The sequence below is a fragment of the Convolutriloba macropyga genome, chromosome 3 (genome assembly GCF_964194025.1).
Source record: "Convolutriloba macropyga chromosome 3, txConMacr16.3, whole genome shotgun sequence".
NCBI classification, from domain to species: domain Eukaryota; kingdom Metazoa; phylum Xenacoelomorpha; order Acoela; family Convolutidae; genus Convolutriloba; species Convolutriloba macropyga.
Genome location: NC_134470.1, coordinates 81,822,304 through 81,846,044, shown reverse-complemented (window position 1 = coordinate 81,846,044; position 23,741 = coordinate 81,822,304). Strand labels below are relative to the sequence as shown.

The following is a 23,741-nucleotide window of genomic DNA, read 5'->3' as shown; positions in this document are numbered from 1 at the left end:
TTTTGAGGAAGAGTCGGTTTTTGAAAAAAAAGTGGTCATTTTTACTTTTTCTTGGCCACCTAGAGCCAAATTGGGGAATGTAAATCCGTAGATAGTTTGTCTTTCGTTCTTAAAACTTATGGACACGGAAGAACTTGATTTTCAAATAGTATTATATCATTTTTCTGGGTTTCCGTGTTCTCTTTATTAGGTGTATTGACTCCTCTAAAATATAGCCTATTTTTCGCAATTATCTTTCTAAGTTCGGTTTATTTTGAGATTTCGACGTTCAGAACCTGTTGTTTATCATGAGTAGACGTGTCTAAGCCGAAAAAGTACCATACTTTAGGCAGAAAAGGCTCCAAGAAAAGAAAGGCTTTCTCTATGATTCAGAAAAGTCTTCTCTCGAAATTCTTCTAAATTTAGAGATCTCTTGAATCTGAGATATTTTATCTATTTTGGTCAAATATGTTGTTCGTTCATCTGTACCCACTATTTGCACTGCAAATAACGTAAAAATTCCGCAGAATTGCAAAATTTCTATAAAATGTTAGGATTTTTGAAGAGGAGTCGGTTTTTGAAAAAATAAGTGGTTTTTTTTAATTTTTCTCGGCCACCTAGAGCCAATTTCGGGAATGTAAATCCGTGGATAGTTTGTCTACTCGTTCTTAAAACTTATGGACACGGAAGAACTTGATTTTCAAATAGTATTATATCAATTTTCTGGGTTTCCGTGTTCTCTTTATTTGGTGTACTGACTCCTCTAAAATATAGCCTCTTTTTTCGCAATTATCTCTCTAAGTTCGGTTTATTTTGGGCTTTCGACGTTTGGAACCTGTTGTTTGGCACTAGTAGACGTTTCTAAGCTGAAAAAGTACCATACTTTAAGCAGAAAAGGCTCCAGTAAAAGAAAGACATTCTCTATGTTTCAAAAAAGTCTTCTCTCGAAATTCTTCTAAATTTAGAGATCTCTTGAATCTGAGATATTTTAGTTTTTTTTTGGTCAAATATGTTGTTCCTTCATCTGTACCCGCTATTTGCACTGCAAATAACGTAAAAATTCCGCAGAATTTCAAAATTTGTATAAAATGTTAGGATTTTTGAAGAATAGTCTGTTTTCGAAAAAAAAGTGGTCATTTTTACTTTTTCTCGGCTCCCTATAGCCAAATTGGGGAATGTAAATCAGTAAATGATTAGTCTACGCGTTGTTAAAACTAATGGACACGACAGAATTTAATTTTCAAATAGTATCGTAACTTTTTTCTGGGTTTCCATGTTAGCTTTATTAGGTGTATTGACTCCTCTAAAATATAGCCTCTTTTTTCGCAAATATCTCTCTAAGTTCGGTTTATATTGCGCTTTTGACGTTCGGAACCTGTTGTTTGGCACTAGTAGACGTTTCTAAGCTGAAACAGTACCATACATTAAGCAGAAAAGGCTCCAGTAAAAGAAAGACTTTCTCTATGTTTCAAAAAAATCTCTCGAATTTCTTCTAAATTTTGAGATCTCTTGAATCTGAGATTTTTTAGTTTTTTTTGGTCAAATATGTTGTTCCTTCATCTGTACCCGCTATTTGCACTGCAAAAGACGCAAAAAGTTCGCAGATTTTCAAAATTTCTGTAAAATGTTAGGATTTTTGAAGAATAGTCGGTTTTCGAAAAAAAATAGTGGTCATTTTTACTTTTTCTCGGCCCCTATAGCCAAATGGCGGAAAGTAAATCAGTAGATGGTTAGTCTACTCGTTCTTAAAACTTATGGGCACGATGAATTTTGATTTTAAAATAGTATTGTATCTTTTTTTCTGGGTTTCCGTGTTTGCTTTATTAGGTGTACTGAATCTTCTAAAATATAGCCTCTTTTTCGCTATTATCTCTGTAAGTTCGTTTGTTTTGGGCTTTTGACGTTCGGAACCTGTTGTTTGGCACTAGTAGACGTTTCTAAACTGAAAAAGTACCATACTTTAAGCAGAAAAAACTCCAGTAAAAGAAAGACTTTCTCTATATTTCAAAAAAGTCTTCTCTCGAATTTCTTCTAAATTTTGAGATCTCTTGAATCTGAGATATTTTAGTTTTTTTGGTCAAATCTGTTGTTCGTTCATCTGTACCCGCTATTTACACTGCAAATTACGCCAAAATTCCACAGAATTTCAAAATTTCTATAAAATGTTAGGATTTTTGAAGAAAAGTCGGTTTTCGAAAAAAATAGTGGCCTTTTTTACTTTTTCTCGACTCCATATAGCCAAATTGGGGAATGTAAATCAGTAGATGGTTAGTCTACTCGTTCTTAAGACTTATGGGCACGATGGATTTTGATTTTAAAATAGTATTGTATCTTTTTTTCTGGGTTTCCGTGTTTGCTTTATTAGGTGAACTGACTCTTCTAAAATTTAGCCTCTTTTTTCGCAATTATCTCTCTAAATTCGGTTTATTTTGGGCTTTTGACGTTCGGAAGCTGTTGTTTGGCACTAGTAGACGTGTTTAAGCTGAAAAAGTACCATACTTTAAGCAGAAAAAGTCTTCTAACATGTCTGGTGAATTCGTGACATATCAGTTTTTTAGAGTTAAAAAGTCTTCTCACTAAACATTTAAAAAACTAATAATTTATCTGCAGATTGAGATGGCCCGGCTCTATGTACGCAAAAGGAAAAGGAAGTTTAGCCAGTTTTTGATGACCTCAGTGATTGCTTATATACGAAAAACTGGCACCTCGCTAAGGGAAACTTCTAATATGTTCTCCGTACCGCGCACTACAATCCAGAGACGGATTAAAAGAGACAAAGTTTTTCTTAGTAGGGGACGAAGTGGCGCGGGAAGTCTTCAAAAAATCGAGGGAAGCAAAATCGCGTCAAGAAGTTCGGAAAATAGCTTACAAAACAGCCAAAGAACAAAATGTGAAGATGCCCAGATCCTGGATTCAAAATGAGTCAGCTGGTGTGGATTGGTGCTTAAACTTTCTGAAGAAGTATCCTTATCTGGATTTTTTGATAAAGAACAGTAAGAGGGTTGTGAAAAAAGAACAAAGGTTTGAATGTTGCGTTTGCGATGAGATTTTCTACGAGTTATCCGAATTTGTCTTATGCGAAAGTTGCTGTCAAGTGAAATGTGTTCACTGTTACAACCCGTCGAAGTGTTTGCAGAGGAAATTGATGGACGAAGTTAGTTTGCTAGTCCGTAGCGATAACAAGGGCCTGAATAATGACCTTCCCAGTTTTGCGCATGGGGTTGTGACTACAAAAAGTAGGAAAAAGAGGGGCCATAAAAATGACCTTCTTTTTTGTGCCAGTAAGGGCCATAAAAATGACCTTGTTCTTTTGTGCTAGTGATTTTCATTTGAACTTAAATGAATTCTGTTTCCCGCTTCAAAAAGAACGATCCTATTGTTTGCAGGAAATATTTTGGATGTTGATGGTGACAAATGAGGCTGAAATTTTGTGTTAGTTTTTGTCTATCGGGAAAATACAGAAGGGCCATAATATTGACCTTCTTATCTTAATTTTTCTTTGTTCAAACTGCTATCATGGGTTCGCATTTGTTTTTTAAGTGTCCTTGGATTTAAGGTTTTGTTCCTAGATCATGTCCTTAACTGACGTTGTCAAGGCTCTTGGTTATGATCCCGAACAGACGGGTCAGCTCTTGAACACTATCAGGCAAAATTTTCTGCAAATAGACTCCTTCCATCAATTGCCGGACGATAGGCTCGAGAAAATGGGGTTACCAATAGCGGTTATTTATGCCATAAGAAACAAGATACGCACAGAATCACCCGTTGGACCAGTGCAAACACCAAGCAAACAGAAACCAATGGTGAATTCTGCGGGAAGTACCCCGGTACATGTGCGAACTCCCGTTATTACGCCGGAGTCAGTTAATGCTCGGGAACCGGCTTCCATTGAAGATCTCAGAGCTCTCACAAGGGGATTAAAACCCGAAGTTGAGGGCCATAAAATGAAATTGGCGTCTATAGTTTGCGCAAAGATGGTGGAGGTAATTTTTTATGTTTTTTGAACAACCAAAATCTTGTGTACTTTTGGGTACTGCTATGATACTTTGTTCTTTAGCTACATGGAAGCAAGCCTAGTACGACAATTAAATGCCTCTACGCTCAAATGTGCATAGAGTTGTTCCCCGCTTATACAGTTGAAGGACAAAAGTATCCATATGTTAGTGTTCACAAATAACACTTGTTCAGTAGGAATATTTGAATTCACTTTAAAATGATTTTAGGGCCTCTTTTTCCAACCATCTCATAAACTCTTAGATGAGGTATCTGTGCCTCAATCGGGCATTTTTGAACATAAATTGCGCAACATCCGACAGAAAGAAAAGGAAAATTTGCCTCCTTCTGATGAGTCTAATGATGACATAGGTAACTATAGGATTTTTCCAAAATTTGGTTTATGAAAACGTGCATAAGAAATTTTTGGTTTGTAGTTGTTTTAGACAGCCAGTCCAAATCTCGTAAGAGAAAGTACGACACAAGCAGACGAGTGTTGAAAACGGCTGATCTTTCGGAGCTTAAAAGGCTTTTTTCCAGGACTGATCAGTCTAGTGAAAACATTAGAGCATCAACATTCCTTCAGCAAAAAGAAATCCTCCAAAGCACGAAAGAAGCAGCTGACATAACTGAGTACTGCTCAGTTATTGGACTCTCCTTTAACGACGCACTTCACGTTGGTTGTTTAACTAATACTTTTCAATGCTAAAAGACTTCATTTTTCCTGTTGTTAGGTTGACCTTGAGTACAAGCGCTGGACAAAAAATGCTCACGAGGAACCATTTGAAGTCTTCTTTAAGGAAGAGCAGGAAAAGATTTTGTTTATGGCAAAAACATTTGAGGACCTGCCAGAGGAAGCTGAGTCTATTTTGAGAGGTATCAAAATTTCAAATGGTTCATACTAAATGCAGGGTTGCTTTATATTTTTTATTTTTGTTCTAGACAATAATTCAAACAACAAAGCTCTTTTGCTATTGCCTCATCTTGTTCCCCAGAAAAGGATCTTTGGAAATAGTCGTCTCAGTGATACTGAGTCAAGATGTCGAATGAAGTTGAACTTCATCAGCAAAACAACTGTAAGAAAGCTCTAATTAAACCAAAGTAATTATTGTGGCTAAGAAATGTTTTCCTAGGACCAAGACAATATTGATGAGTTTGCTGCTAAATGGAATCTTTGCAATGGAGCTATTGTTCAAAGCCCTAACAAGGTACCGTTTACCAAAATCAAAAATTCAGTTTTCACTAACATATGATGCAACCAAACTCCATTATAGGCTTATGTTGTGTGTGGACGGGAATTAGCTGAGTGCGCGACATTGACTGACGCAGTTGAATTGAGCCACAAATATTTCACTTGTCTGAATCTCAAATACACAAACCAAATAGCTGTCATTTGGTCATATTTGGACAAGTATGTTTGGAAAAAGTCAGTGCCCAAATTAGTACCCGCAATGGAGGACTTCAATAGAAAATTGAACATTACTTGGGCCAAAAAAGCCTTGGAAAGTGAAGGGCCATAATTTTGACTTTCTTAATGAGAACTGTAATGACTGTGCGCTTGCTTCTTTAAATGCATAGACACTGCAAAACTGCATTCGAACTTCAAACGCTTAATTTGTAATTTATAATCAGAAATTTCCTATTGCGCTCAGAATCAATCTTGAACTTAAATAAGAGGTCATTAATGGATTGTCAGTTTGTTAATTTTTTTTGGCTTGTGATTGTTATATCAGATGCTAACTCAATTTGTACAAGCTATTTCGTACTCTTTTGTTGCTCCGCTCATAGTTCTGTTAATGTATCCCCTCTCAATATGATGTATTTAGTCAGCTTTTATGAACTGCCATCATAAGTTTTACTTAGTCACTCTTCTTGAACTGCTTGTAACACAGCTTTTGTTTTTCAGATTAATGCAGGTTTCAAAAGCAGGGCCATAATAATGACCTGCGCATTTGTTGACAGATTCTTCCTAAAAACTCAAAAGATTGCTGGGATTTCGTAATGTTGTCCTGACTCCAATGAAGACAAATTACTCAAATTTTTACAGTTGTTATGACTTAGAACCATCTAAATTGTTCATTTGACGATAAGTAAATTGGAAGTATTTTATGTATTGTATGCAGATTTAAAATTGTACTTTTTCGTTTTTGTTCTCAGAAAAAGAAAACAAGCCGTGAGTTTTCTTGATTGTGCCTAAATTTTTGCTTACGGACAGGGCCATAAAAATGACCTGTAGAACTTATATGGGTGTTTTTTTCTGGTTTCGCAGTTTATCGGTTTTAAGATTTGTACAAGAAACACATTGTTTTCTCAGTTTTAGAGGAAATTTTAAGTTCAGTTTTCAAATGGTAAAGAGAAACTTCTTAAATTCGTTCCAGAAAGGGCCATAATATTGACCTTCTGAGCAAACAACGAACTCCCGAAGTAATGTCCTCGGCAAAAGCGGCTGCGATGGTTGAGTCAACGGTGCATGACTACAAATTACTGGCTTCAATTGACTTTCGTTTGACTGAATCCCTTATTGACAAGGACGGAATGAGAAGTCACAAAGCTATTGCCCCAGAAAATGTTATCAGTTTCTCCGATCAAGATAACCTCTACCGTTTTCTTGAAGCGAATTATACAACTTCTTTCCAATCTGTTGATTATAAACCATCTGTGGATGCCTTTTTAAGTGATAATGACCGCGGTTATTGTGGTTTCTCGGTTGTTGCCAACACCAAAATAAAAAAGGGTGTGGTTATACCTGGACTGGTAGGAGTTGTGGGGAATTTGACCGAAAGTCTGGACTTTGAATTTGATTTTTCAACTTTTGTTTGTCAGTATACGCATCAAAGTCGGATAATGCTGGGACCGATCTCGTTCGTCAACCACTCTTGTCGCCCCAATGTTGTTTACAAAATACAAAAATCAAAAATGGGAGTTGTGCGTCTGGTCACTCTCTTCGACATTGACCAAGGAGACGAAATCTGCGTTAACTACGGAGCGAAATATTTTCGGAACGGAGATCTAAACGCATGTCAGTGTCCACACAGTGATCTTCATGCAGAAAAGAAGAGCCGCTCAACAAGAAACAGCAGTCGCACTTCAGACGCCAGTCATCATCATGCATTATGCTCCAATAAACAAAATTCAACATCAAATCAAGCCCTCATTGATGAAGAAACGCCACAAGATCATGTTTTGCCGGTTGTTGGCGAATCGGTTTCAGTCATGGAAGATATTCCTAGTCATCAAAATTTGGATGCCCTGACACAGCAACATAACAGACGCCCACAGCGTAAAACTGACAACTATAAAAATTTTTGGGGGAATGAAGAGAGGCAGGATTATGCCTTCAAATGTACTATTTGCGATGAGAACACTGACGTGGCTGAAATGATGTATCACATGAAACTTCATCATCGGTTCGAGGCTCAGATTCCCTGTCCTGTTTGTCAACACCTTTTTCGCTTCTGTCAGAGCTTTGTGCGTCATTTTGACAAACATCTACCAGATATTCAGAAAAGGTTGACTGTTCCTTCATTCGATTATAGTTCTAATGTTCTTTGTGATTCACAAGCTCAATCAACAGCACCTTCTAGCCAGGAAAGTGTTCCTGGTGAGAGTCATTGTTCCCAACTTTACAACGAATCTGGTTCGGACAGTGAAACTGATGGAGTATTGGAACTCAAAAGCTCTTCCTTCTTAAACAAAATTCAGCCCACGATTGTGTCACAGTCGATAGATTCCAACAAAAAGATGAAATTTGAAACAGTAAAAACACTCTCTGAGAATCGGTACAGTCTGTGTAGACAAGAGAACTGTTTCGTTATCTCTAACAATTTGCGGCTGTATTTAGTACACCTTTCTCTAGACCACGGTTTTGGTAAAAAACTTTTTCTGTCTCTTCTGTCCTCGTTTCTATTCTACACTTGGGAGCCTTCGAAGACATATAGTTCGGAATCACGCAACAGAAACGAGTAAATCTAGCAATGAATTTGAGCAAAAGGGTACTGTGATTCCGTGCTAGAGTCCGAAACTGCCGATGAAAAAGAGGAGAATTTCGAAAGACAGTTCAAGCTCATTCAGAAGATTGTCCGTGGTGATGCGGGCGATGAACTTTTATTACGTCTCCTGTCATCTTCCTCTGTTACATTAAGCAATGCTTTTAAATTCCTTGAACAAGTTGGGAGATTTTTCAGTCTTCTGACTGAGTCAATATATCAAATTCTTAAACATCCATTACAATATCCCTCTGAAAGTTGCCCGGAAAATATCGAAATTTTATGTAATTTCATTCGTAATAGTGAGATCAGTACTATAAAAAATAACAATGACCTTCGAAAATTTTTACAAAATCAAGACCGCTTTGTATCTGAAGAAGAAGTACTTTTGGGCACTAGGCAAGAAACAAGGTTAAAACTTGGTCGGCCGAGGCAAGTGTGCGTGAAACAAACTTGCTACTTTGTACCCATTTCGAAAGTGTTGAAAAACGTGCTCCTAAGGAACAACGAAGTTGTGAACCAAATTTTTGAATACAACGAGATGTTGAGAAAATTAACTGATCATGGTCTTTTAGTTGACATTCAGCAGGCTAAATCGTTTGAACAAAATGAAACGCCGTTTAACATGCCTTTACCAATTAATGTTGAAATGACTTCTCAGTCTTTTAAGTTGTGCTTACAGCTGTACTCCGATGATTTTGAGCCAGCTAACCCAATCGGTTCACGACGAACAATACACAAAGTCACATGTTTTTATTGGATTCTTCGGAATCTGCCTCCGTGGTTGACATCTCAGTCGAGTGCAATAAATGTTGCTGCAGTCTGCAACACCTTAGATTTGTACCGGTATGGTTACAAGAAAATCTTATCTAGAATCAGTAAAGACCTGGAAAGTTTGGAACAACCGTTCAATGTTGTGACTGACACTGGAAGAAAGATAACTGTGACCGGTGCTCATTTTTCATTTGTAGCTGATAGCGCTGAATATCATTCAGCGCTTGGTTTTGTGAAAAACTTTTCTAAAAGCCTCTGCTGCGAGAGATGCCTCGTAACAGCTGATGAATTCAGTTGCCAATTCGACCAGTCAAACTGCCCGTTGCGCAGTTTCAAAAGTTTTACGAAAAACGCCGAGAAGGCCGAATTGACTTCCAAGCCTTCAAAAGGTGTTCGAACAAAGTCCTACCTAGAAACAAAGCATTTCAGTGCATATCGCAATTGGACCGCTGACATCCAGCATGACCTCTTTGAAGGGGGGACACAGTACACAATGAAATTGGTGCTTCATAACCTGGTTGTCAGCAGGAAAATTATCTCCATTGATGTGCTTAATTACAGGCTACATTCTTTTGCCTACGGTCGAGAGATTGACGGCAAACCAACGGAAATAGACATAAACAGGTCAAAAATTTACACATATGTTTACTGCAGCTTCTCTTGAAACACCACTGCAATGTCTCGCAATAAGCAGTGGCATTTTTTTTAAGTTTTGAAGAAAAAGAAATATTAATTGTTTCTACTATTTTTATACTAAGTCCTTCTCTAAACGTTTAGATGAGTTAATAAAGGACTTTTTTTAGGCTCAGAGATACTAAAGATCACAGTGTACGGGGGAAAACAGATCAAATCTTCACCCTCTATAGGTTTCTGCCTATCATTTGGTGTGACCTTATCCCGCAGCACGATGAGCACTGGCAGTTTTTATTGCACTACTTTGACTTGATTTCTCTACTTCTCTCCCCATCATTCGTGCAGGCGGATTTAGTGATTCTGTCATATGAGATTCGTAAGTAGCATTAGTTGTACAATGGCATCTACACCTTCATACCCAAAGTCTGAATAACTCTTTAGAAAGTAAAAATTCTGGTTTTCATAAAGTAATTTTTTTGGAATGTCTTTGACCAAAATGCCATGTTTTAACAGGCAAGCACCTGCAAAAGTTCAAAAAGCTGTTTGCTAACCAACCGGTCATCTTCAAACAACATCGGTAATTCACTATCCAACTATCTTACAGCAGTCAGGACCATTTACCCATATGTGCGTTCTAAAATATGAAAGAAAACATCAGTTTTTCAAGCGTCTGCCTCACCAAGTGTGCAACTTCAAGAACATTTGCAAAACAATGATTAACAGACATCAGTTGGAGCATTTTGTTCACTGGTCTTCTTCGGATAATTCTTTGGCGACTGAGTTTGGTCCTGGAAAATGGGTTCCCTCTAATTACCTTTTCGCTATTGGCAATTTAAATTTATTTCAAGAAAATTTCAACCCTGAAGATGACAAAATATACGAATGCAAGAGAGCAAAAAAACTGGGAGTATGTTTTAAAGTTTGTGAAGTCGTGATTATTAACTACAATGCCTGCACTGACATGCCAGTCTTTCTGAAAATTGAAAAATTACTGCGAGTACAGGACCAATTGGTTTTTTTTGGTAATATACTTGAAGTTGTTAAATACTCCACTGCTTCCAGAAGTTATCTGACAACTGAAACAGCAGTCAGCAAGTTTGTTTCCTATAATACTCTGTTTGACTATCACTGTTTTTCTATACATCAGTGCTTTGATCAGACTTGTCGATATGGCCATATTGTTTTGCGCAATAAACTCCTCTTTGATAATTTTGCGAGCTTGCTGGCAAAACCATAACCTTTTTCGGTATATGAGTAGTTTTCAACGGAAATGCTTCTGCTTATTAATCTCTGTTTAGTATCGTCTATGCTTGAGTCAACATTTTTCTATACTCTATATATATATATATATATATATATATATATATATATATACTGAAACTTTTGATTTCCATATTTGTTTGCGTTCAATAATCAAAGATGTTTTCAATGCCGTTTTTTCTTGTCAATGTGAATTATTATGTTGAGCAATAATTAATTCAAAAATTCTTTTCAGATAATGCTAAAGAACACCGGAGTTAAAAGAGCTAGAACACAGTCCTCTTTGTTGCTTATTAATGGCCGATTGATGTACACAAGTGTGTCGAAAAAAAGAAGGTGAGCTTTTTTTGTACGCGAATCCCATGATAGCTTTTTTAAGAACTGATAGTAAAGGCGTTTAGTCTATTGCAAAATAGGGCAATGGGCTGGAAACTAGAAATGAGGTCATAGTTAGTTCATTGCTTTCACTCTTGTTGATCCCAAATTTTGGTAGCAAAACAGGGCTATAAAAATGACCAGTGGAAGGATTCTGTTTTTTACTTTAAGAAATCCTTATCAGGGTTGGGCCACAAATATGGATGTGTGTTATTAGATAAAATTGACCCGAAGTAAATGCTTATAATATCTGCTCAAACTAACGTGAATCTTTCCTGTTTGAATTAAAACTATTGGCTCTCAAAATTCAGAAAAATTTTTGTTTATTTTTTCGAAATCAACACTTTGTTGCCATTCTGTGATGAAGTCGGTCTGTGATAACTTCAAGCTCTGATTCTTGTTATAAAAAGCTTTGTTAATTTTCCGGAGGACTTTAGAGTTCTGGCGGTAAACTTGCTCTATGCTGATGTCTGTAGATTTCCCTTTTTCTTTTTTGAGATACTCAGATGCAGCTGGGCCATAAAAATGACCAGCTTCGTTGAGTTTTCGTTTCTTTTTGTGATTTTGATGGGTATGGGCCATAAAATTGACCAAATCCTGCATAGTTTTTAAAACCACGTTTCTCAACTAATTCTCTTGTTCATCCCAAATTTTGGTAGCAAAACTGGGCCATAAAAATGACCAGTTGAAGGATACTGTTTTTTACTTTAAGAAATGCTCATCGGGGTTGAGCCATAAATATGGCTAACATTAGATGTTTGTTATTAGATGAAGTTGACGCGAAGTAAATGCTTATGAAATCTGCTCAAACTAACATGAATTTTTCCCGTTTGATTTAAAATTATTCTTTCTCAAAATTCAGAAAAACCATTTTTTTCGAAATCCAAACTTTTTGTTGCCATTCTGTGATGATGCTGGTCTGTGATAACTGCAAGCTCTGTTTCTTTTTAAATACAAGCTCTGTTAATTTAGAGACTTTAGAGCTCTGGCGGTAAACTTGCCCTATGCTGGTGTCTGTAGATTTCCCTTTTTCTTTTTTTTTGAGATACTTAGATGCAGCTGGGCCATAAAAATGACCAGCTTCTTATGATTTTGATGGATTTGGGCCATAAAATTGACCAAATCTTGCATAGTTTTTAACACCACGTTTCTTAGCTAATTCTCTATAAAAATGATGCAACGAAACGCAGAGTGCCCGTTTTGTTTGGAGAAACCTGCAGACTATGCTTTGATCATCCACTCTGGTCAGTTCGGCGATCATGTGGCTTGCAAAGCGTGCTTGCGGCAATGGGTGGAGGCCTTCTTCAGACAACATTGGTCCCTTGAAGAACCGAAGTGCCCTATTTGCAGGCAAAACGTGGATGAGGTTGTTCGGGACACTTGTTTCTTTTTATGCCCAAAATGCAAGGAACTTGTGCCTAGATTTTACCTGAGTGAAGACCTATCCTCTTGCGGTGATTGTGAACGTATTAAATCGTAACCCATGAAAATTGAAAATTGTTTTCAACTGACTGCTGTGGTTATTTGTAGTTTTTGTTCGTCTGGTTGTCTTATTGGCATAATTGGTCAAAAGATTAGATTGAAAGCTTCCAGAATTGAATTGATTTGATGAGACAATAATTTTGACCAACAGCGAGAGACCAATAAATATTTGATGCATCTTTATAAGTTCGCTGTTATAACCAACCAGCGAGAACCCAAAAAAATTTTGATGCAACTTTATTATTTCTGTTTTATGATACCTGAAATCATCGCTAATGCTAATCTATTTGACTGTCTTACTCCTTGCTTTTTTAGAATAAGAGAGGGCATGCTGCGTTAGCTCATTCCAGTTGTGATTCTTCCTATAATGCTTTTATTAACTTTCAAGCTTCCTTATTATTTGCTCAATTTTGGACAAGCTCTTTTGAAAAGCGTTAAAGAAAACTCAGAGCGAAACCAATTGACTGCGTAATTCCTGTTTTCAGAATCGATAGGGGTTGTTCGGCGTTTGCTTAGTCAAAATTCATTACGAAAAACCAGATTTTTAGTTGCAGAATTAAAAAATATATTTACACGAGAATTCATGTAAAATCTCCTGAAAAATCGTGTATTTTTACCCGATTTCTCGTGTGAAAACGGACACACGATTTTAGGCTCATTTACACGAGAAATCGTTTATTTCCACACGATTTTCTCTGGCTTAACCATACGATTTTTCATATGAATCACACGATAAATCGTGTAAATTTCACGACGTTTTTCGTGTGAAAGTAACCAAAAAATCATGTGTTCTTACACGATTTTTCGTGTGATCTTTCACATGAAATTCTGACGGAAACACGTGAAAAATCGTGTGTTTTTTACACGATTTATCGTGTGATTCACATGAAAAATCTTATGGTTAAGCCCGAGAAAATCGTGTGGAAATACACTATTTCTCGTGTAAATGAGCGCAAACTCGTGTGTCCGTTTTCACACGAGAAATTGGGTAAAAATACACGATTTTTTGTGTAATTCACACGAGAAAAATTTAGAGTGTATATGGGGTCTTTCCCATTATAGCCCCCCCCCCCCCCCCAGCTTAGTGGTTAGATAGCCTATAGCCCCCCCCCCCCATCATGGTAATTATACCTTAATGGTGGGGCTATAATTTCATGGGGGAGGGGCTATAATGAGATTTGTATTATCCTTATCCCTGCATGTTGATAAAATTGTTTATTCATTCATTTTAGAAAGTTAAAAGGTATTAAGCTCTTTTCGTTAATAAATTCGGAGGATATTCATCAATACTGCATATTTTGCGTCTTTCTCACTATAACACCACCTCTTCTCATTTTTGTCACATATTTTCTTTTTTTACAAAAAATGGGTTTATACAATTATTGTCACACCTTACACAAAAAGTAAAATTATTTTTGTAACAAAATATACAAGAAACGATAAGCACAAAAATTAAAGAGCAAAATTGCGGATCTTTTCCGTTGCTGCCCCCCCCCCAGTATATTATTTGCACACCCACATAGTGAATTGCCATGTAATCACTCGTGCTCTGTAAGTGGGGGATGCATTCCTGGGGGGGGGGGGCAGAAAATGAAAAGATCCAAAATTATTTATGTTAACTGGGCTGCGGGGTCTATATATTATAATATATGCCCGCAAAGCTTAAAGGTGGGGTCGGGGGTGGGCAATGCTTGGACTATATTGGAAAGACTAAAAACTACTCGACCATTGAAAAAAATGCCGGAATTATTTTTTTTTCGGTCATTGTCTTCAACATAGGATCGTGCTATATAACTACACAAAATGTTGTTAGGGGGCATAAAAGGGTCTTTCCCATTATAGCCCCCCCATGAAATTATAGCCCCCCATTATGGTATATTTACAGTGATTGGGGGGCTATAGTTTATCTGACCACTAAGCGGGGGGGGGGGCTATAATGGGAAAGACCCGCATAAAAAAATGGGGGGGGGGGTTTGAAAAAGAGTATGTCTAATTTGGCTACCTTGCAGAGACCACGTCCTGTACTTGTCTCTCAACAGCATGAACAGTGTTGACCTCATAGAGTCCAAAGCAGGCCACAGTGACCAAGTGTACATGGGGTAGCATTGTGATGGAGATCTTGTCATCCACTGTGGCACTTGGATGGTATGCTGACACGAACAGATTCAGAAGACACAGGGCAATGTGCAAAGCCATCACCTGCAAATTGCAAAGATTTTTGGGATCTATTCTGTCCCCCCCCCCCCAGTTTAGTGGTCAGATAACCTATAGCTCCCCAATCATGCCAATTATACCATAATGGGGGCTATAGTTTGTTGGGGGGGGCTATAATGGGAAAGAACCAGATTTTTTGGGTCGTTCTCTAAAGCCCCACCCCCCCCCCCCCCCAAGGTCTTCCCCATATTTTCTCGTTATAGCCCTCCCCTACAAAATTATAGCCCCCACCTCAATTACTGTATAAAAACATGACGGGGTGGGGGTTTAAAGATTATATGACCACTATGCTGGCGGGAGGGGGGGCTATAAAGGAAAAGACCCCCCAGATTGAGGTGCCATCCGGAAGTGACCTCTGATCATACAAAGTCCAACGCACATGGTGTGCTCCCAGACCAAAATTACAGGGTCTGGGATTTGGTTCGAGCACATAATAGTATGATCAGAAGTCACTTCGGTCAGGGGATAATATGATCAGAGGTCGATTCAAGCACACATTAGTCTGATCAGAGAAGATTTTGAGCGCAATTGGGTCTGATCAGAGACCATTTCGAGCAGAAATTTTTTTTGGTTTTTTTTTACCGAGAGATGTTGGCTCTGCCAAGAGGCAACAAAAAGCAGCATTCTGATCAGAGACACTTCTAGAATCTGATGGCTTTGATCAGAATCAAAGGGGTCCAGCTGAAAGAAAAAGCCCGTCACCTTAAACGGAAATTTCCTTCCCCCCCACCCCCCCCCCGTTTTGTTAGCTCAAGTTTTTTTCGGTGATAGGATTTTAAATGGGGTGGGGTTGAAAATAGTGTTGCCGAGATTAAATCCGAGATTAAGAGGCAAAATCGATACAAAAATCGAAGCTTTTCCGTTTGCCCTCCCCACCTCGGCGCTTATTATTTGCACCCCACCACACGCACGTGCTTTATTGGGTCATTCCCATATAGCCCCTCCCCCAAGCCTAGTGGCCAGATAACCTATAGTCCCCCAATCATGGTAAATATACCATAATGGGGTTGTTATAATATTTCATGGGGGTATAATCGTTAGGACCCGCTTAATTTTATATATTGGTTTATTATGTAATGGCACGTGCTCTGTAACTGGGGGTGCAGAGTTTGTGCCCCCCCCCCCCCCACAGCTTAAAGGGTGCATATTATTTGCACCCCCCCCCCCCCAGACGCACGTGCAATATTTTTACATGATGATTTACTATGTAATGACACGAGCTCTTTAACTGGGGGTCGTATAATGTACTGGGGAGGCACAAACTGAAAGGATCCGAGATACACAAAATCACCACCTACCACAATACAGCATTATAACCATCTAAACTAAACATTCTAATGGGGGGATACTCGCAAAATCGACAAAATTTTCAGTATCTATTCTGTTTTGAAGCCTCAGTTTAGTGGTCATTGAACTTCTACGTACCCCAGGCACAGTTTGCTAATATAAACATAGTAACGTGCCACATAATAACACATAATTTGTAAGGGGGGGGGGGGTGGAGCGAAACAGAATAGATCTAAATTTTATGTAATATAAAAAAACTGATATTTTCCGTTTGTGTCCCCCCCCCAGTACGTTATGCGCCCCCCAGTTACAGAGCACGTGCCATTACATAGTAAATCATCATGTAAAAATAATTCACGTGCGTCTGGGGGGATGCAAATAATATGCACCCACTAAGCTAGGGGGCAGAAACGGAAAAGATCGAAAGATCGAAATAAACATACATTTTGGTAGACTGATGTTCCAGTCATGATAAAGTTGCGATGATTCACAAATGGACGTGGCTTCTCACTCCCCATTCCCAACAGGAATCCACCCCCTCCACCTCCTCCGCCTGACACTGGTAGACATTGACCACCCACTCCACCACGAGGTGGAAGACATTTGCAGGCTCCAGGCGACAAATACTTCTCAAAAAATCTCATTCTTTTTTAATCAAAATGACAGCGAGGGACGCACGTGAATTTTCAACGAAAAAGATACATTTTAATTGGTTAACTTTTTCCTTGCCATCACAATCTGGAAATTTATATGACTCCAAAATTTCAAAGTGGGTCAATCTCATTATAGCATCACACAAAATTATACTTATACTCCCCCCCCCCGCCCCCCAGTATAGAATATTTACGCTTTAGTGGGGATATACGTTATATAACCTCAAAGCTCTGAGGGTTAAAATAGTAAAGACCTTTTTATGCACGTGGCATATTTTTGCATTATGGTTTACTATGTAATGACACAATACTATGTTGTGATCTGTAATTGGGGGGTGTAATTGGTGATTGATAACATAAACCTTGTACAAAACTTTTAAAAAAAAGTTTTGCTGAGAAGCCAAAAAGATTGTTTGTTACAGTTGTGAAAATTGAGTTCGACAAAAAATTTCACAAAGATTGTTTGTTACAGTTGTGAAAATTGAGTTCGGTCAAGAAATCATCAAATTATTGATTTTGACAGACATTAAGAGTTTTTACATTGTTTCATTAAATGTGCGTTGTTCGAAGCTTGATAGTCCTGATAAAAAAACAATAATAAACTTTTCAGGAATCTCAATTTAAAATTAGAAACATGCTTTGAAACAATCTCACTAAAACAAACTTTTTTATGATTTGTTGTGAAAAATGGCGAAAAACGCATAGTCTTCAAAAGGTTCCCCCCCCCCCCGGTAAAAATCCATAAAACTGTATTAGGGATGAAATAAGAGAAAAAAATTTCTGTAAAAAGAATAATTTGCTAAAATATATTTCAAAATCATTAAACTAATTGACCATTAAACTATTAAACTAATTGATTAATAAAAAATATAGAATTCTAATTTTGATATTTGAGGAGAAAACTCACTCTAAATTTTCTTTCAACACATTTTAGTAGTGTCATTTTGACGTTTTTGGTCTTTGAACCTATTTCTTCAGTTCAAGATTTTCCAATTTTGTTCACAGAAGCTGCTAGTGAGATGAGCAAGCATGGCCAAAAAGAAAACGATATGCCAAATAGAGCGTTCTTTAAGCTTAAGTGGTTTACAGTTTTAAGAAATGAAGAGCAACACTTTGGAAAATTTGTTCAAGAGTTAATATGACCAATCACAATTAATCTTTTGTTAAAAAGTATCAACCTAACAACCTATCAAGACTTAACTAGGAAACTCTTCATCTGTGGAAAATATCCTCATTGGATTATATTTTTTTTTACAATTTTCCTCCAGCGCATTTTTTTTCAGTTTTACAATTTTTAAGGTTCTTTTCACATTGTTTTTTTTTAATTACAAGATTTTAAATCAAGTAAATGTATGGGAACAGTATCTCTAAAGGAGTTGAGCTACTTGAGAGTAACTATTAGAAATCTTTCAAATTCAGTCGGTTAGTTGAAAGGCATTCTTTTCTAGTTTTTCAAATTTAAATTTAAAAATTAAATTCAATAATTTGTTACAGTATAAACTTCGTTTAATATCAGCTAACACTTTGCCAGAATATAGATTTTTCGGACAAACAAAACTGATTTCGGACAAACAAAACCGGTTAAAAAAATTGAGAATATTAAACCTGATTAGAATCCAGCAAAATGAAAAAAAAAAATTAAAAAAGTATCCAATATAAAATTGATTTGGTTCTTGAGGGTTCTCCAACGATACCATTTGTATCTCTCCCAAAAAGATTTCGATCGGCGAAAATTGGCTTTGCAACAAAGAATAGAGCTGCTGTCAACTTCCTAACACCCCCCTTAATTTTTTTGGAGGTTTGGAATAATTACTCATCTACTGCCCACAGTGTTTTGGGGGTCAGATCAGATTACCGCCTAGATGACTTTCTGTATGTGTCATTAAAATCTAGTGATAATTGCTCCACTTTGATAGTGGCATTCAATTCTTATGTTAAAACGTGTTCTTAATTACCCTGGCGAATAATACTTTTGTTTTAGCTTTGATTTTATTAGCCGCTCATTTGTATAGGTGTCTCGCCTGCATATGGTCTGTCTACATATCAATATTTATCAATATTTGAACTCCAGACTACCTAATTCTTATGCCAGCAAAATTGTTCTTAAACTTGCGGTAAGTTTTTTTAATTAGACTAACTTCTTGGAAAACATTGTTTAGCACAAAATAAGTTTTTCTCTGAATAAAAATTTGAACAATTAATTTGAAAGTTATTTTTAAAATGAGTTAAAGAGGAAATCACGCCGATTTCGATCACTGTCTTAAATGCCCATTAGGCTCTGTTTTTGTGCTTCATGGGCAAAAAACAAGCGTAACAGTTTGGGAATTGATGTAAAAACATCTCGACTGGGTGACGAGAACTTAACTTTGAATAAATAAAAACAAGCATTAAAGCCTTCAGGTAGATAATTTTATAACCATAGTACCGTTTATTCACCCAATTCACTAAAACTATTTGCCTTAAAACCAACCATATTTGGTATGTTCTAACATTCTAAGCATAAAATAGGTCAAGTAATGTATTGGAAAATTCATTTGGAATATGTCGACATGTAACTTCAACCACTCTGTTATTTCACTAATAATGTTTCAGATTTTTTAGAAAACAAGTACATAGAACTGGATTGGTCAAAACTACAATGAAAATATTTTGTAACATAATCGTTTGAACTGTAATTGTTCCAACATTTTTTTCAAATCTGTTTTTCTGAAAATGCTCTTCGAACTGATCAAACTGGTCTTTGTGCGTTTGTGTAGATTAAAAGGCTAATTCATTCGTTGGTTGCAAAAGTTTTCACGTGAAAAACTAAAACTTCTTTTTTTGTTCACATAAAAATTATTAAATTTTCCTATTTCTTTAAAAACACTCTTGCATAAAAGATTGAAAGTTCCACAACGTAAATGTTATTGATAACCAATTTTCCTCAACGCTGTTAAATACGAGAGACTTCATGAACGTCTTTTAATGTTCTTTTACATGTTAGAGAAAAACAGAGGCAGAGTGCGAAAACTGTCGGAAAAATTAAAAAATGAGAAAAATTACTTAGGTTGAAGAAGTTTGCTGAAAATTGCGGTTTTAAATATAATCTATATTTTGTTTATCAAATCTAGTTGTTCTCAGATATGCGCGCCATTTTCTTAATGAAATGAACAGGCCAATTATGCTCATTAAACATCAAAAATAACAACATATTCCGAAAAACATATAGAAGCTCACTTCAGATTTTAGTGCCAATTCTGCAATTAAAGATAAAATTGCCTGCAGAAGACAACACCTAACTTACCCAAAACACCAATCAGCTTATAAAATAACGGTTATAAACATAAGTAAAAACCAGATTCCAAAAACAAAGTTTCGAAATTTTTCTCTGGTGGCGTCATTTTTTGTATTTCTGTGTGTTTGTGTGTGTTCGTGTGTTTGCGCGATTATGTGGGTGTGCTTTATATATATATATATATATATATATATATATATATATATATATATATATGTTAGACAAAAATAGAGGCAGATAGTAAAAACTGTCGGAAATTATTAACAAGAGGAAAATAACCAAAAATTTGCTGAAAATTGCACCTTGTTGTGTGTCCAATGCTGGATTTTTGTTATTGAATTCTCGCTCAAAATCCCTCTGCAAAATTTTGAAGAACTATTTGTCACAAATGCTCACAAAAGTGCAAAATAGCCAAAAGGGATCAATAAACTTTGAAAGGTTTTGTTCAGTTTTAGCGTCAATTTTACTGTTACCAAAACAATTTTCGCAAAAATTTCGCAACAAAGCAATAGGAAAAAATCATTCAAACCCTGACTGAATGGTGAATAACATTGATTAGAGATCAGATGTCGAAAATAAAACTGAAAAAAAAACACTTTTTGGTTGCAAGATTTGTTTTTATCGGTGCTGTCTGCTTGTGTGGCGGAATGTACAAGTGTGCGTTTTCGCTATGCGTGTAGTATGTTTGCGTTAGAAAGGGACTGCAAGAAAAAGATATTTCATTCGATAGAGATTGTTCCCTCCAACGGACACAAATGGAAACAGGTTGCAAAAACTATCACAAACCAAGATAAAATTTAAAATATAGGTAAATTTTGCTACAAAATGTGTTTCCGAATGTGTCGCATAGCAAAACTGTCGTGTCTAGTTGATAACACGTCCGTGAGGTCTTTTTTTCAAAAATAGTCTTTGTTTTGCTCGTAAAAGATGAAAAAATACAAAAAAATTGAAAAATTTCCAAAAAATTTTTTTCAAATAGAACCAGAGTGTGAAAACTGTCACAAATAATGACAAAGCTGGAAAAGTTACTTGTCATTTGCTACAATTTAAAAATTAAATTTCAAAATCTGCTGTCAAAATACAGTTGCCAATACAATTCCCTGAAAAAGTTGCGCCTAGTTTTCTTTAAAAAAATAAGAAAGGCCTCATTGAACATCGACGTACCTAGATTTGTGACCAGTTGCCAAAAACAAAAGTAAAGAACATAATCGCTTGTCCGAATCTTTTTTGTGTGCTGGTTTTTCTGCTAATATAAGGTGTATTTTTGTTTGTATGGTAATTCTGTGTATGCGTCTTTCAATTTGTACTACACCTTTTTTTCTGGAATTAGTTTAGGAGTACTTGCCTGCCGAATGAGCCTGCATTTTTCTCGCTTCAAAAACTAAAAAATCAATTTTCTCCAAAGCATATCAGTTGTTTTACGATACTCCCAACAGTCTCTTGAACAGAAATCAAAGTTTGTTTATGCAACCATGAGAGGTATTTTTGGCACATTCTGTGCTATGTACAGTCTCACGCGAACCGTCTTGGTGTTTCCGTCAAATCAGTGTTAAACTTATCGAAATGAACAACTGCGAAGGCATCATGACAGATTTTTGTGCTTTAAAAATTTTCAAAATATACAAAATTTTTGAAACAAATTAATATGTAAAAAAGACATCCTTAATTTCTCTTCAGTTGCCTCGGTTCTGTTTAGTTTTGTAATTTTCCGCCATTTCGGTCTTTTTTTCTTTATGATCAAAAACTGATTGATGCAAAATTTAAGCTTTATCCAATAACATTTGGTTGACTCTGAAACTTAAATTTAAAAACAGTGAAATAGTTTAATTTATTCAATTTGATATCGACTCAATTAAATTAATTAAGTAAATGACTATGCCCTCACTGTGACTACAAGGTAAGCAAAATTCTTTCTCTGCTTTTAACTCTTTTAATATGGGTTTTAAAAAATTCAATCATTCGGTCATTTACAAAAAGCTTCAAAAACTATTGATCAAGTGTGGTCGAAAAAGCTCAAAAAAGTTTCCATAAAATATATAGAAAAAACGGTTAATTTGAACAAAAAATTTCTAAACAAGATACTTGAAGCACTCGAAATCTAAGCAAAGCACATATACAAAACTTTTAATTTCTATGGAGCCGACATACAAACTAAAATTAACTGATCGTTACAATTTTTATCAAAGATTTTGTTTGTTTGTTGCAAATTAATGTTTACTTGAGTTGGTCTTGTTTTGATCTGTTGTAAAAAAGTCACGAACAATTGAAATTTTTATTATTAAACGATTGAAGCATTAAAAAAATGCATCAGTTCTATAGTAGCGCATCAGCGCACTTCTAGCTGTTTTTAGTTTTTATGTTCATTAAACTTTCGAATGAAAACTGCGGTAAGATTTTTTCCAAATTTTCAACACTTCTGAATTTTCCCTGAAAATGAGTTTTGTAAATATTACTTCAAATTTGACCAGAAAATTTCAACTAGATAAGGATTATTTGGCTATTGCCCCACTTCTTCTCTTGATTGAAATTGATGTGAAAATCTTCGAATTTAACAAGGGAGCATATTGTTTTGAAAAATAGATGCTGATCTTTATGTTCATATTTTCTCAGTAACTTATCCTGTAAGCTAGAACATTTAGCCTGTTTTGATATCTACAAAACAATTTATGTCAAATTGATTGTATTGCAGCCCAAAACATAAATGATTTCTTCTTCGAACTCAAAGTTTTGTTATTATTTCAAAAAATTTTGATCCTTTTCTGTGATTCAGTCGTTAAAGGTACGCACTCAAGTTTCAACTGAGGAAATAATATCATGTCTCGTCTCCTGCCAACCAAAGGCGTAACAGTTTTAGTCGTGAACTCATGCTTCTTGTCTTAAAATTGACTTCTTAGCTACATTTCTTGAGAAAACACTCCTAATTATGACAATTTGTCGGAGAGTTCTTCATGTAAATGCATCGTAGCAGGAAAAAAGTGGAACCGACTGATATTTTCAAACGATGTTTATGAATCTTCTAACATTTCGTTTACTGATCTGGACTCGAGTTTTTGTGACTATTTGGATGGTCTTCGGCTTCATTTTTTGGACTGAGCCTTGATCTTAATTGAGGACTTAATTTTTTGGAGATTAAATGTGTTATACTGTAGCTTTACATTTTGGCAAGCAGTTGAAAAACAAAACCGTTCAACCATCCTTTAAGTGTCTTTTAACCAATTTCTTGTTAATCATTCACAATTTCGAGCCTTTTTTGCATCTTAAGTTTAGGTTAAGGTTACTTTAAATTTATCTTAACACAAATTTAAGTTGACTTCGTTGAGAAAAAATTAACAGAACTTCATTTAGTATGTTTAGTTCTCAGAAAACTTTGATTTCTTTTCTGAGGACGAGATACGTCGAGCAGCGATCAGAAGGGATAATAAATGTTATTAAGATTTTCAAGATTTTGACAAGAGCTGTAAAGAAATCTTCTTAGTCTATCTTGATAAGATCTTATCAATATCTTATCAAGATTTACCACGAAAGGTTGGTAATGCAAGATCTTGGCAAGATGTTGTAAGTGTACCAAGAGGTGTCAATATCATGCATGTTTTATCAAGGAGTACGACGATTCAGTTCACTGGGTAGCGTCATTCGTGAATGCTGACTGCAAATGATGCAGTAGGAAGCTGTCTAGACCAGAGTTTTTATTGACCAATTGTCTTGGTTCTACTGCAAAGGTTTACAGTACTGTGTTGATGAACTTTTTTTGTCACTTTTCACTTCAATTGAGTTTTTTAAAAAATATATTTGGAGGACGATTATGATTGAATTTGCATAGCAAAAGATTTT

General features: G+C 36.1%; 1 protein-coding gene across 1 annotated transcript; it reads right to left on the bottom strand.

Annotated features, from left to right (window-relative positions):
• Window positions 1-8,701: 8,701 nt before the first annotated feature.
• LOC142336762 (uncharacterized) lies at window positions 8,702-16,701 on the bottom strand. The gene is made up of 3 exons (XM_075385674.1): window positions 16,427-16,701; window positions 14,485-14,681; window positions 8,702-8,780 (listed from the first exon to the last, which is right to left on the bottom strand). Exons 1-3 carry the CDS (start codon window positions 16,625-16,627, stop codon window positions 8,702-8,704), a joined length of 477 nt encoding a protein of 158 aa, XP_075241789.1. The 5' UTR covers window positions 16,628-16,701.
• Window positions 16,702-23,741: the final 7,040 nt, after the last annotated feature.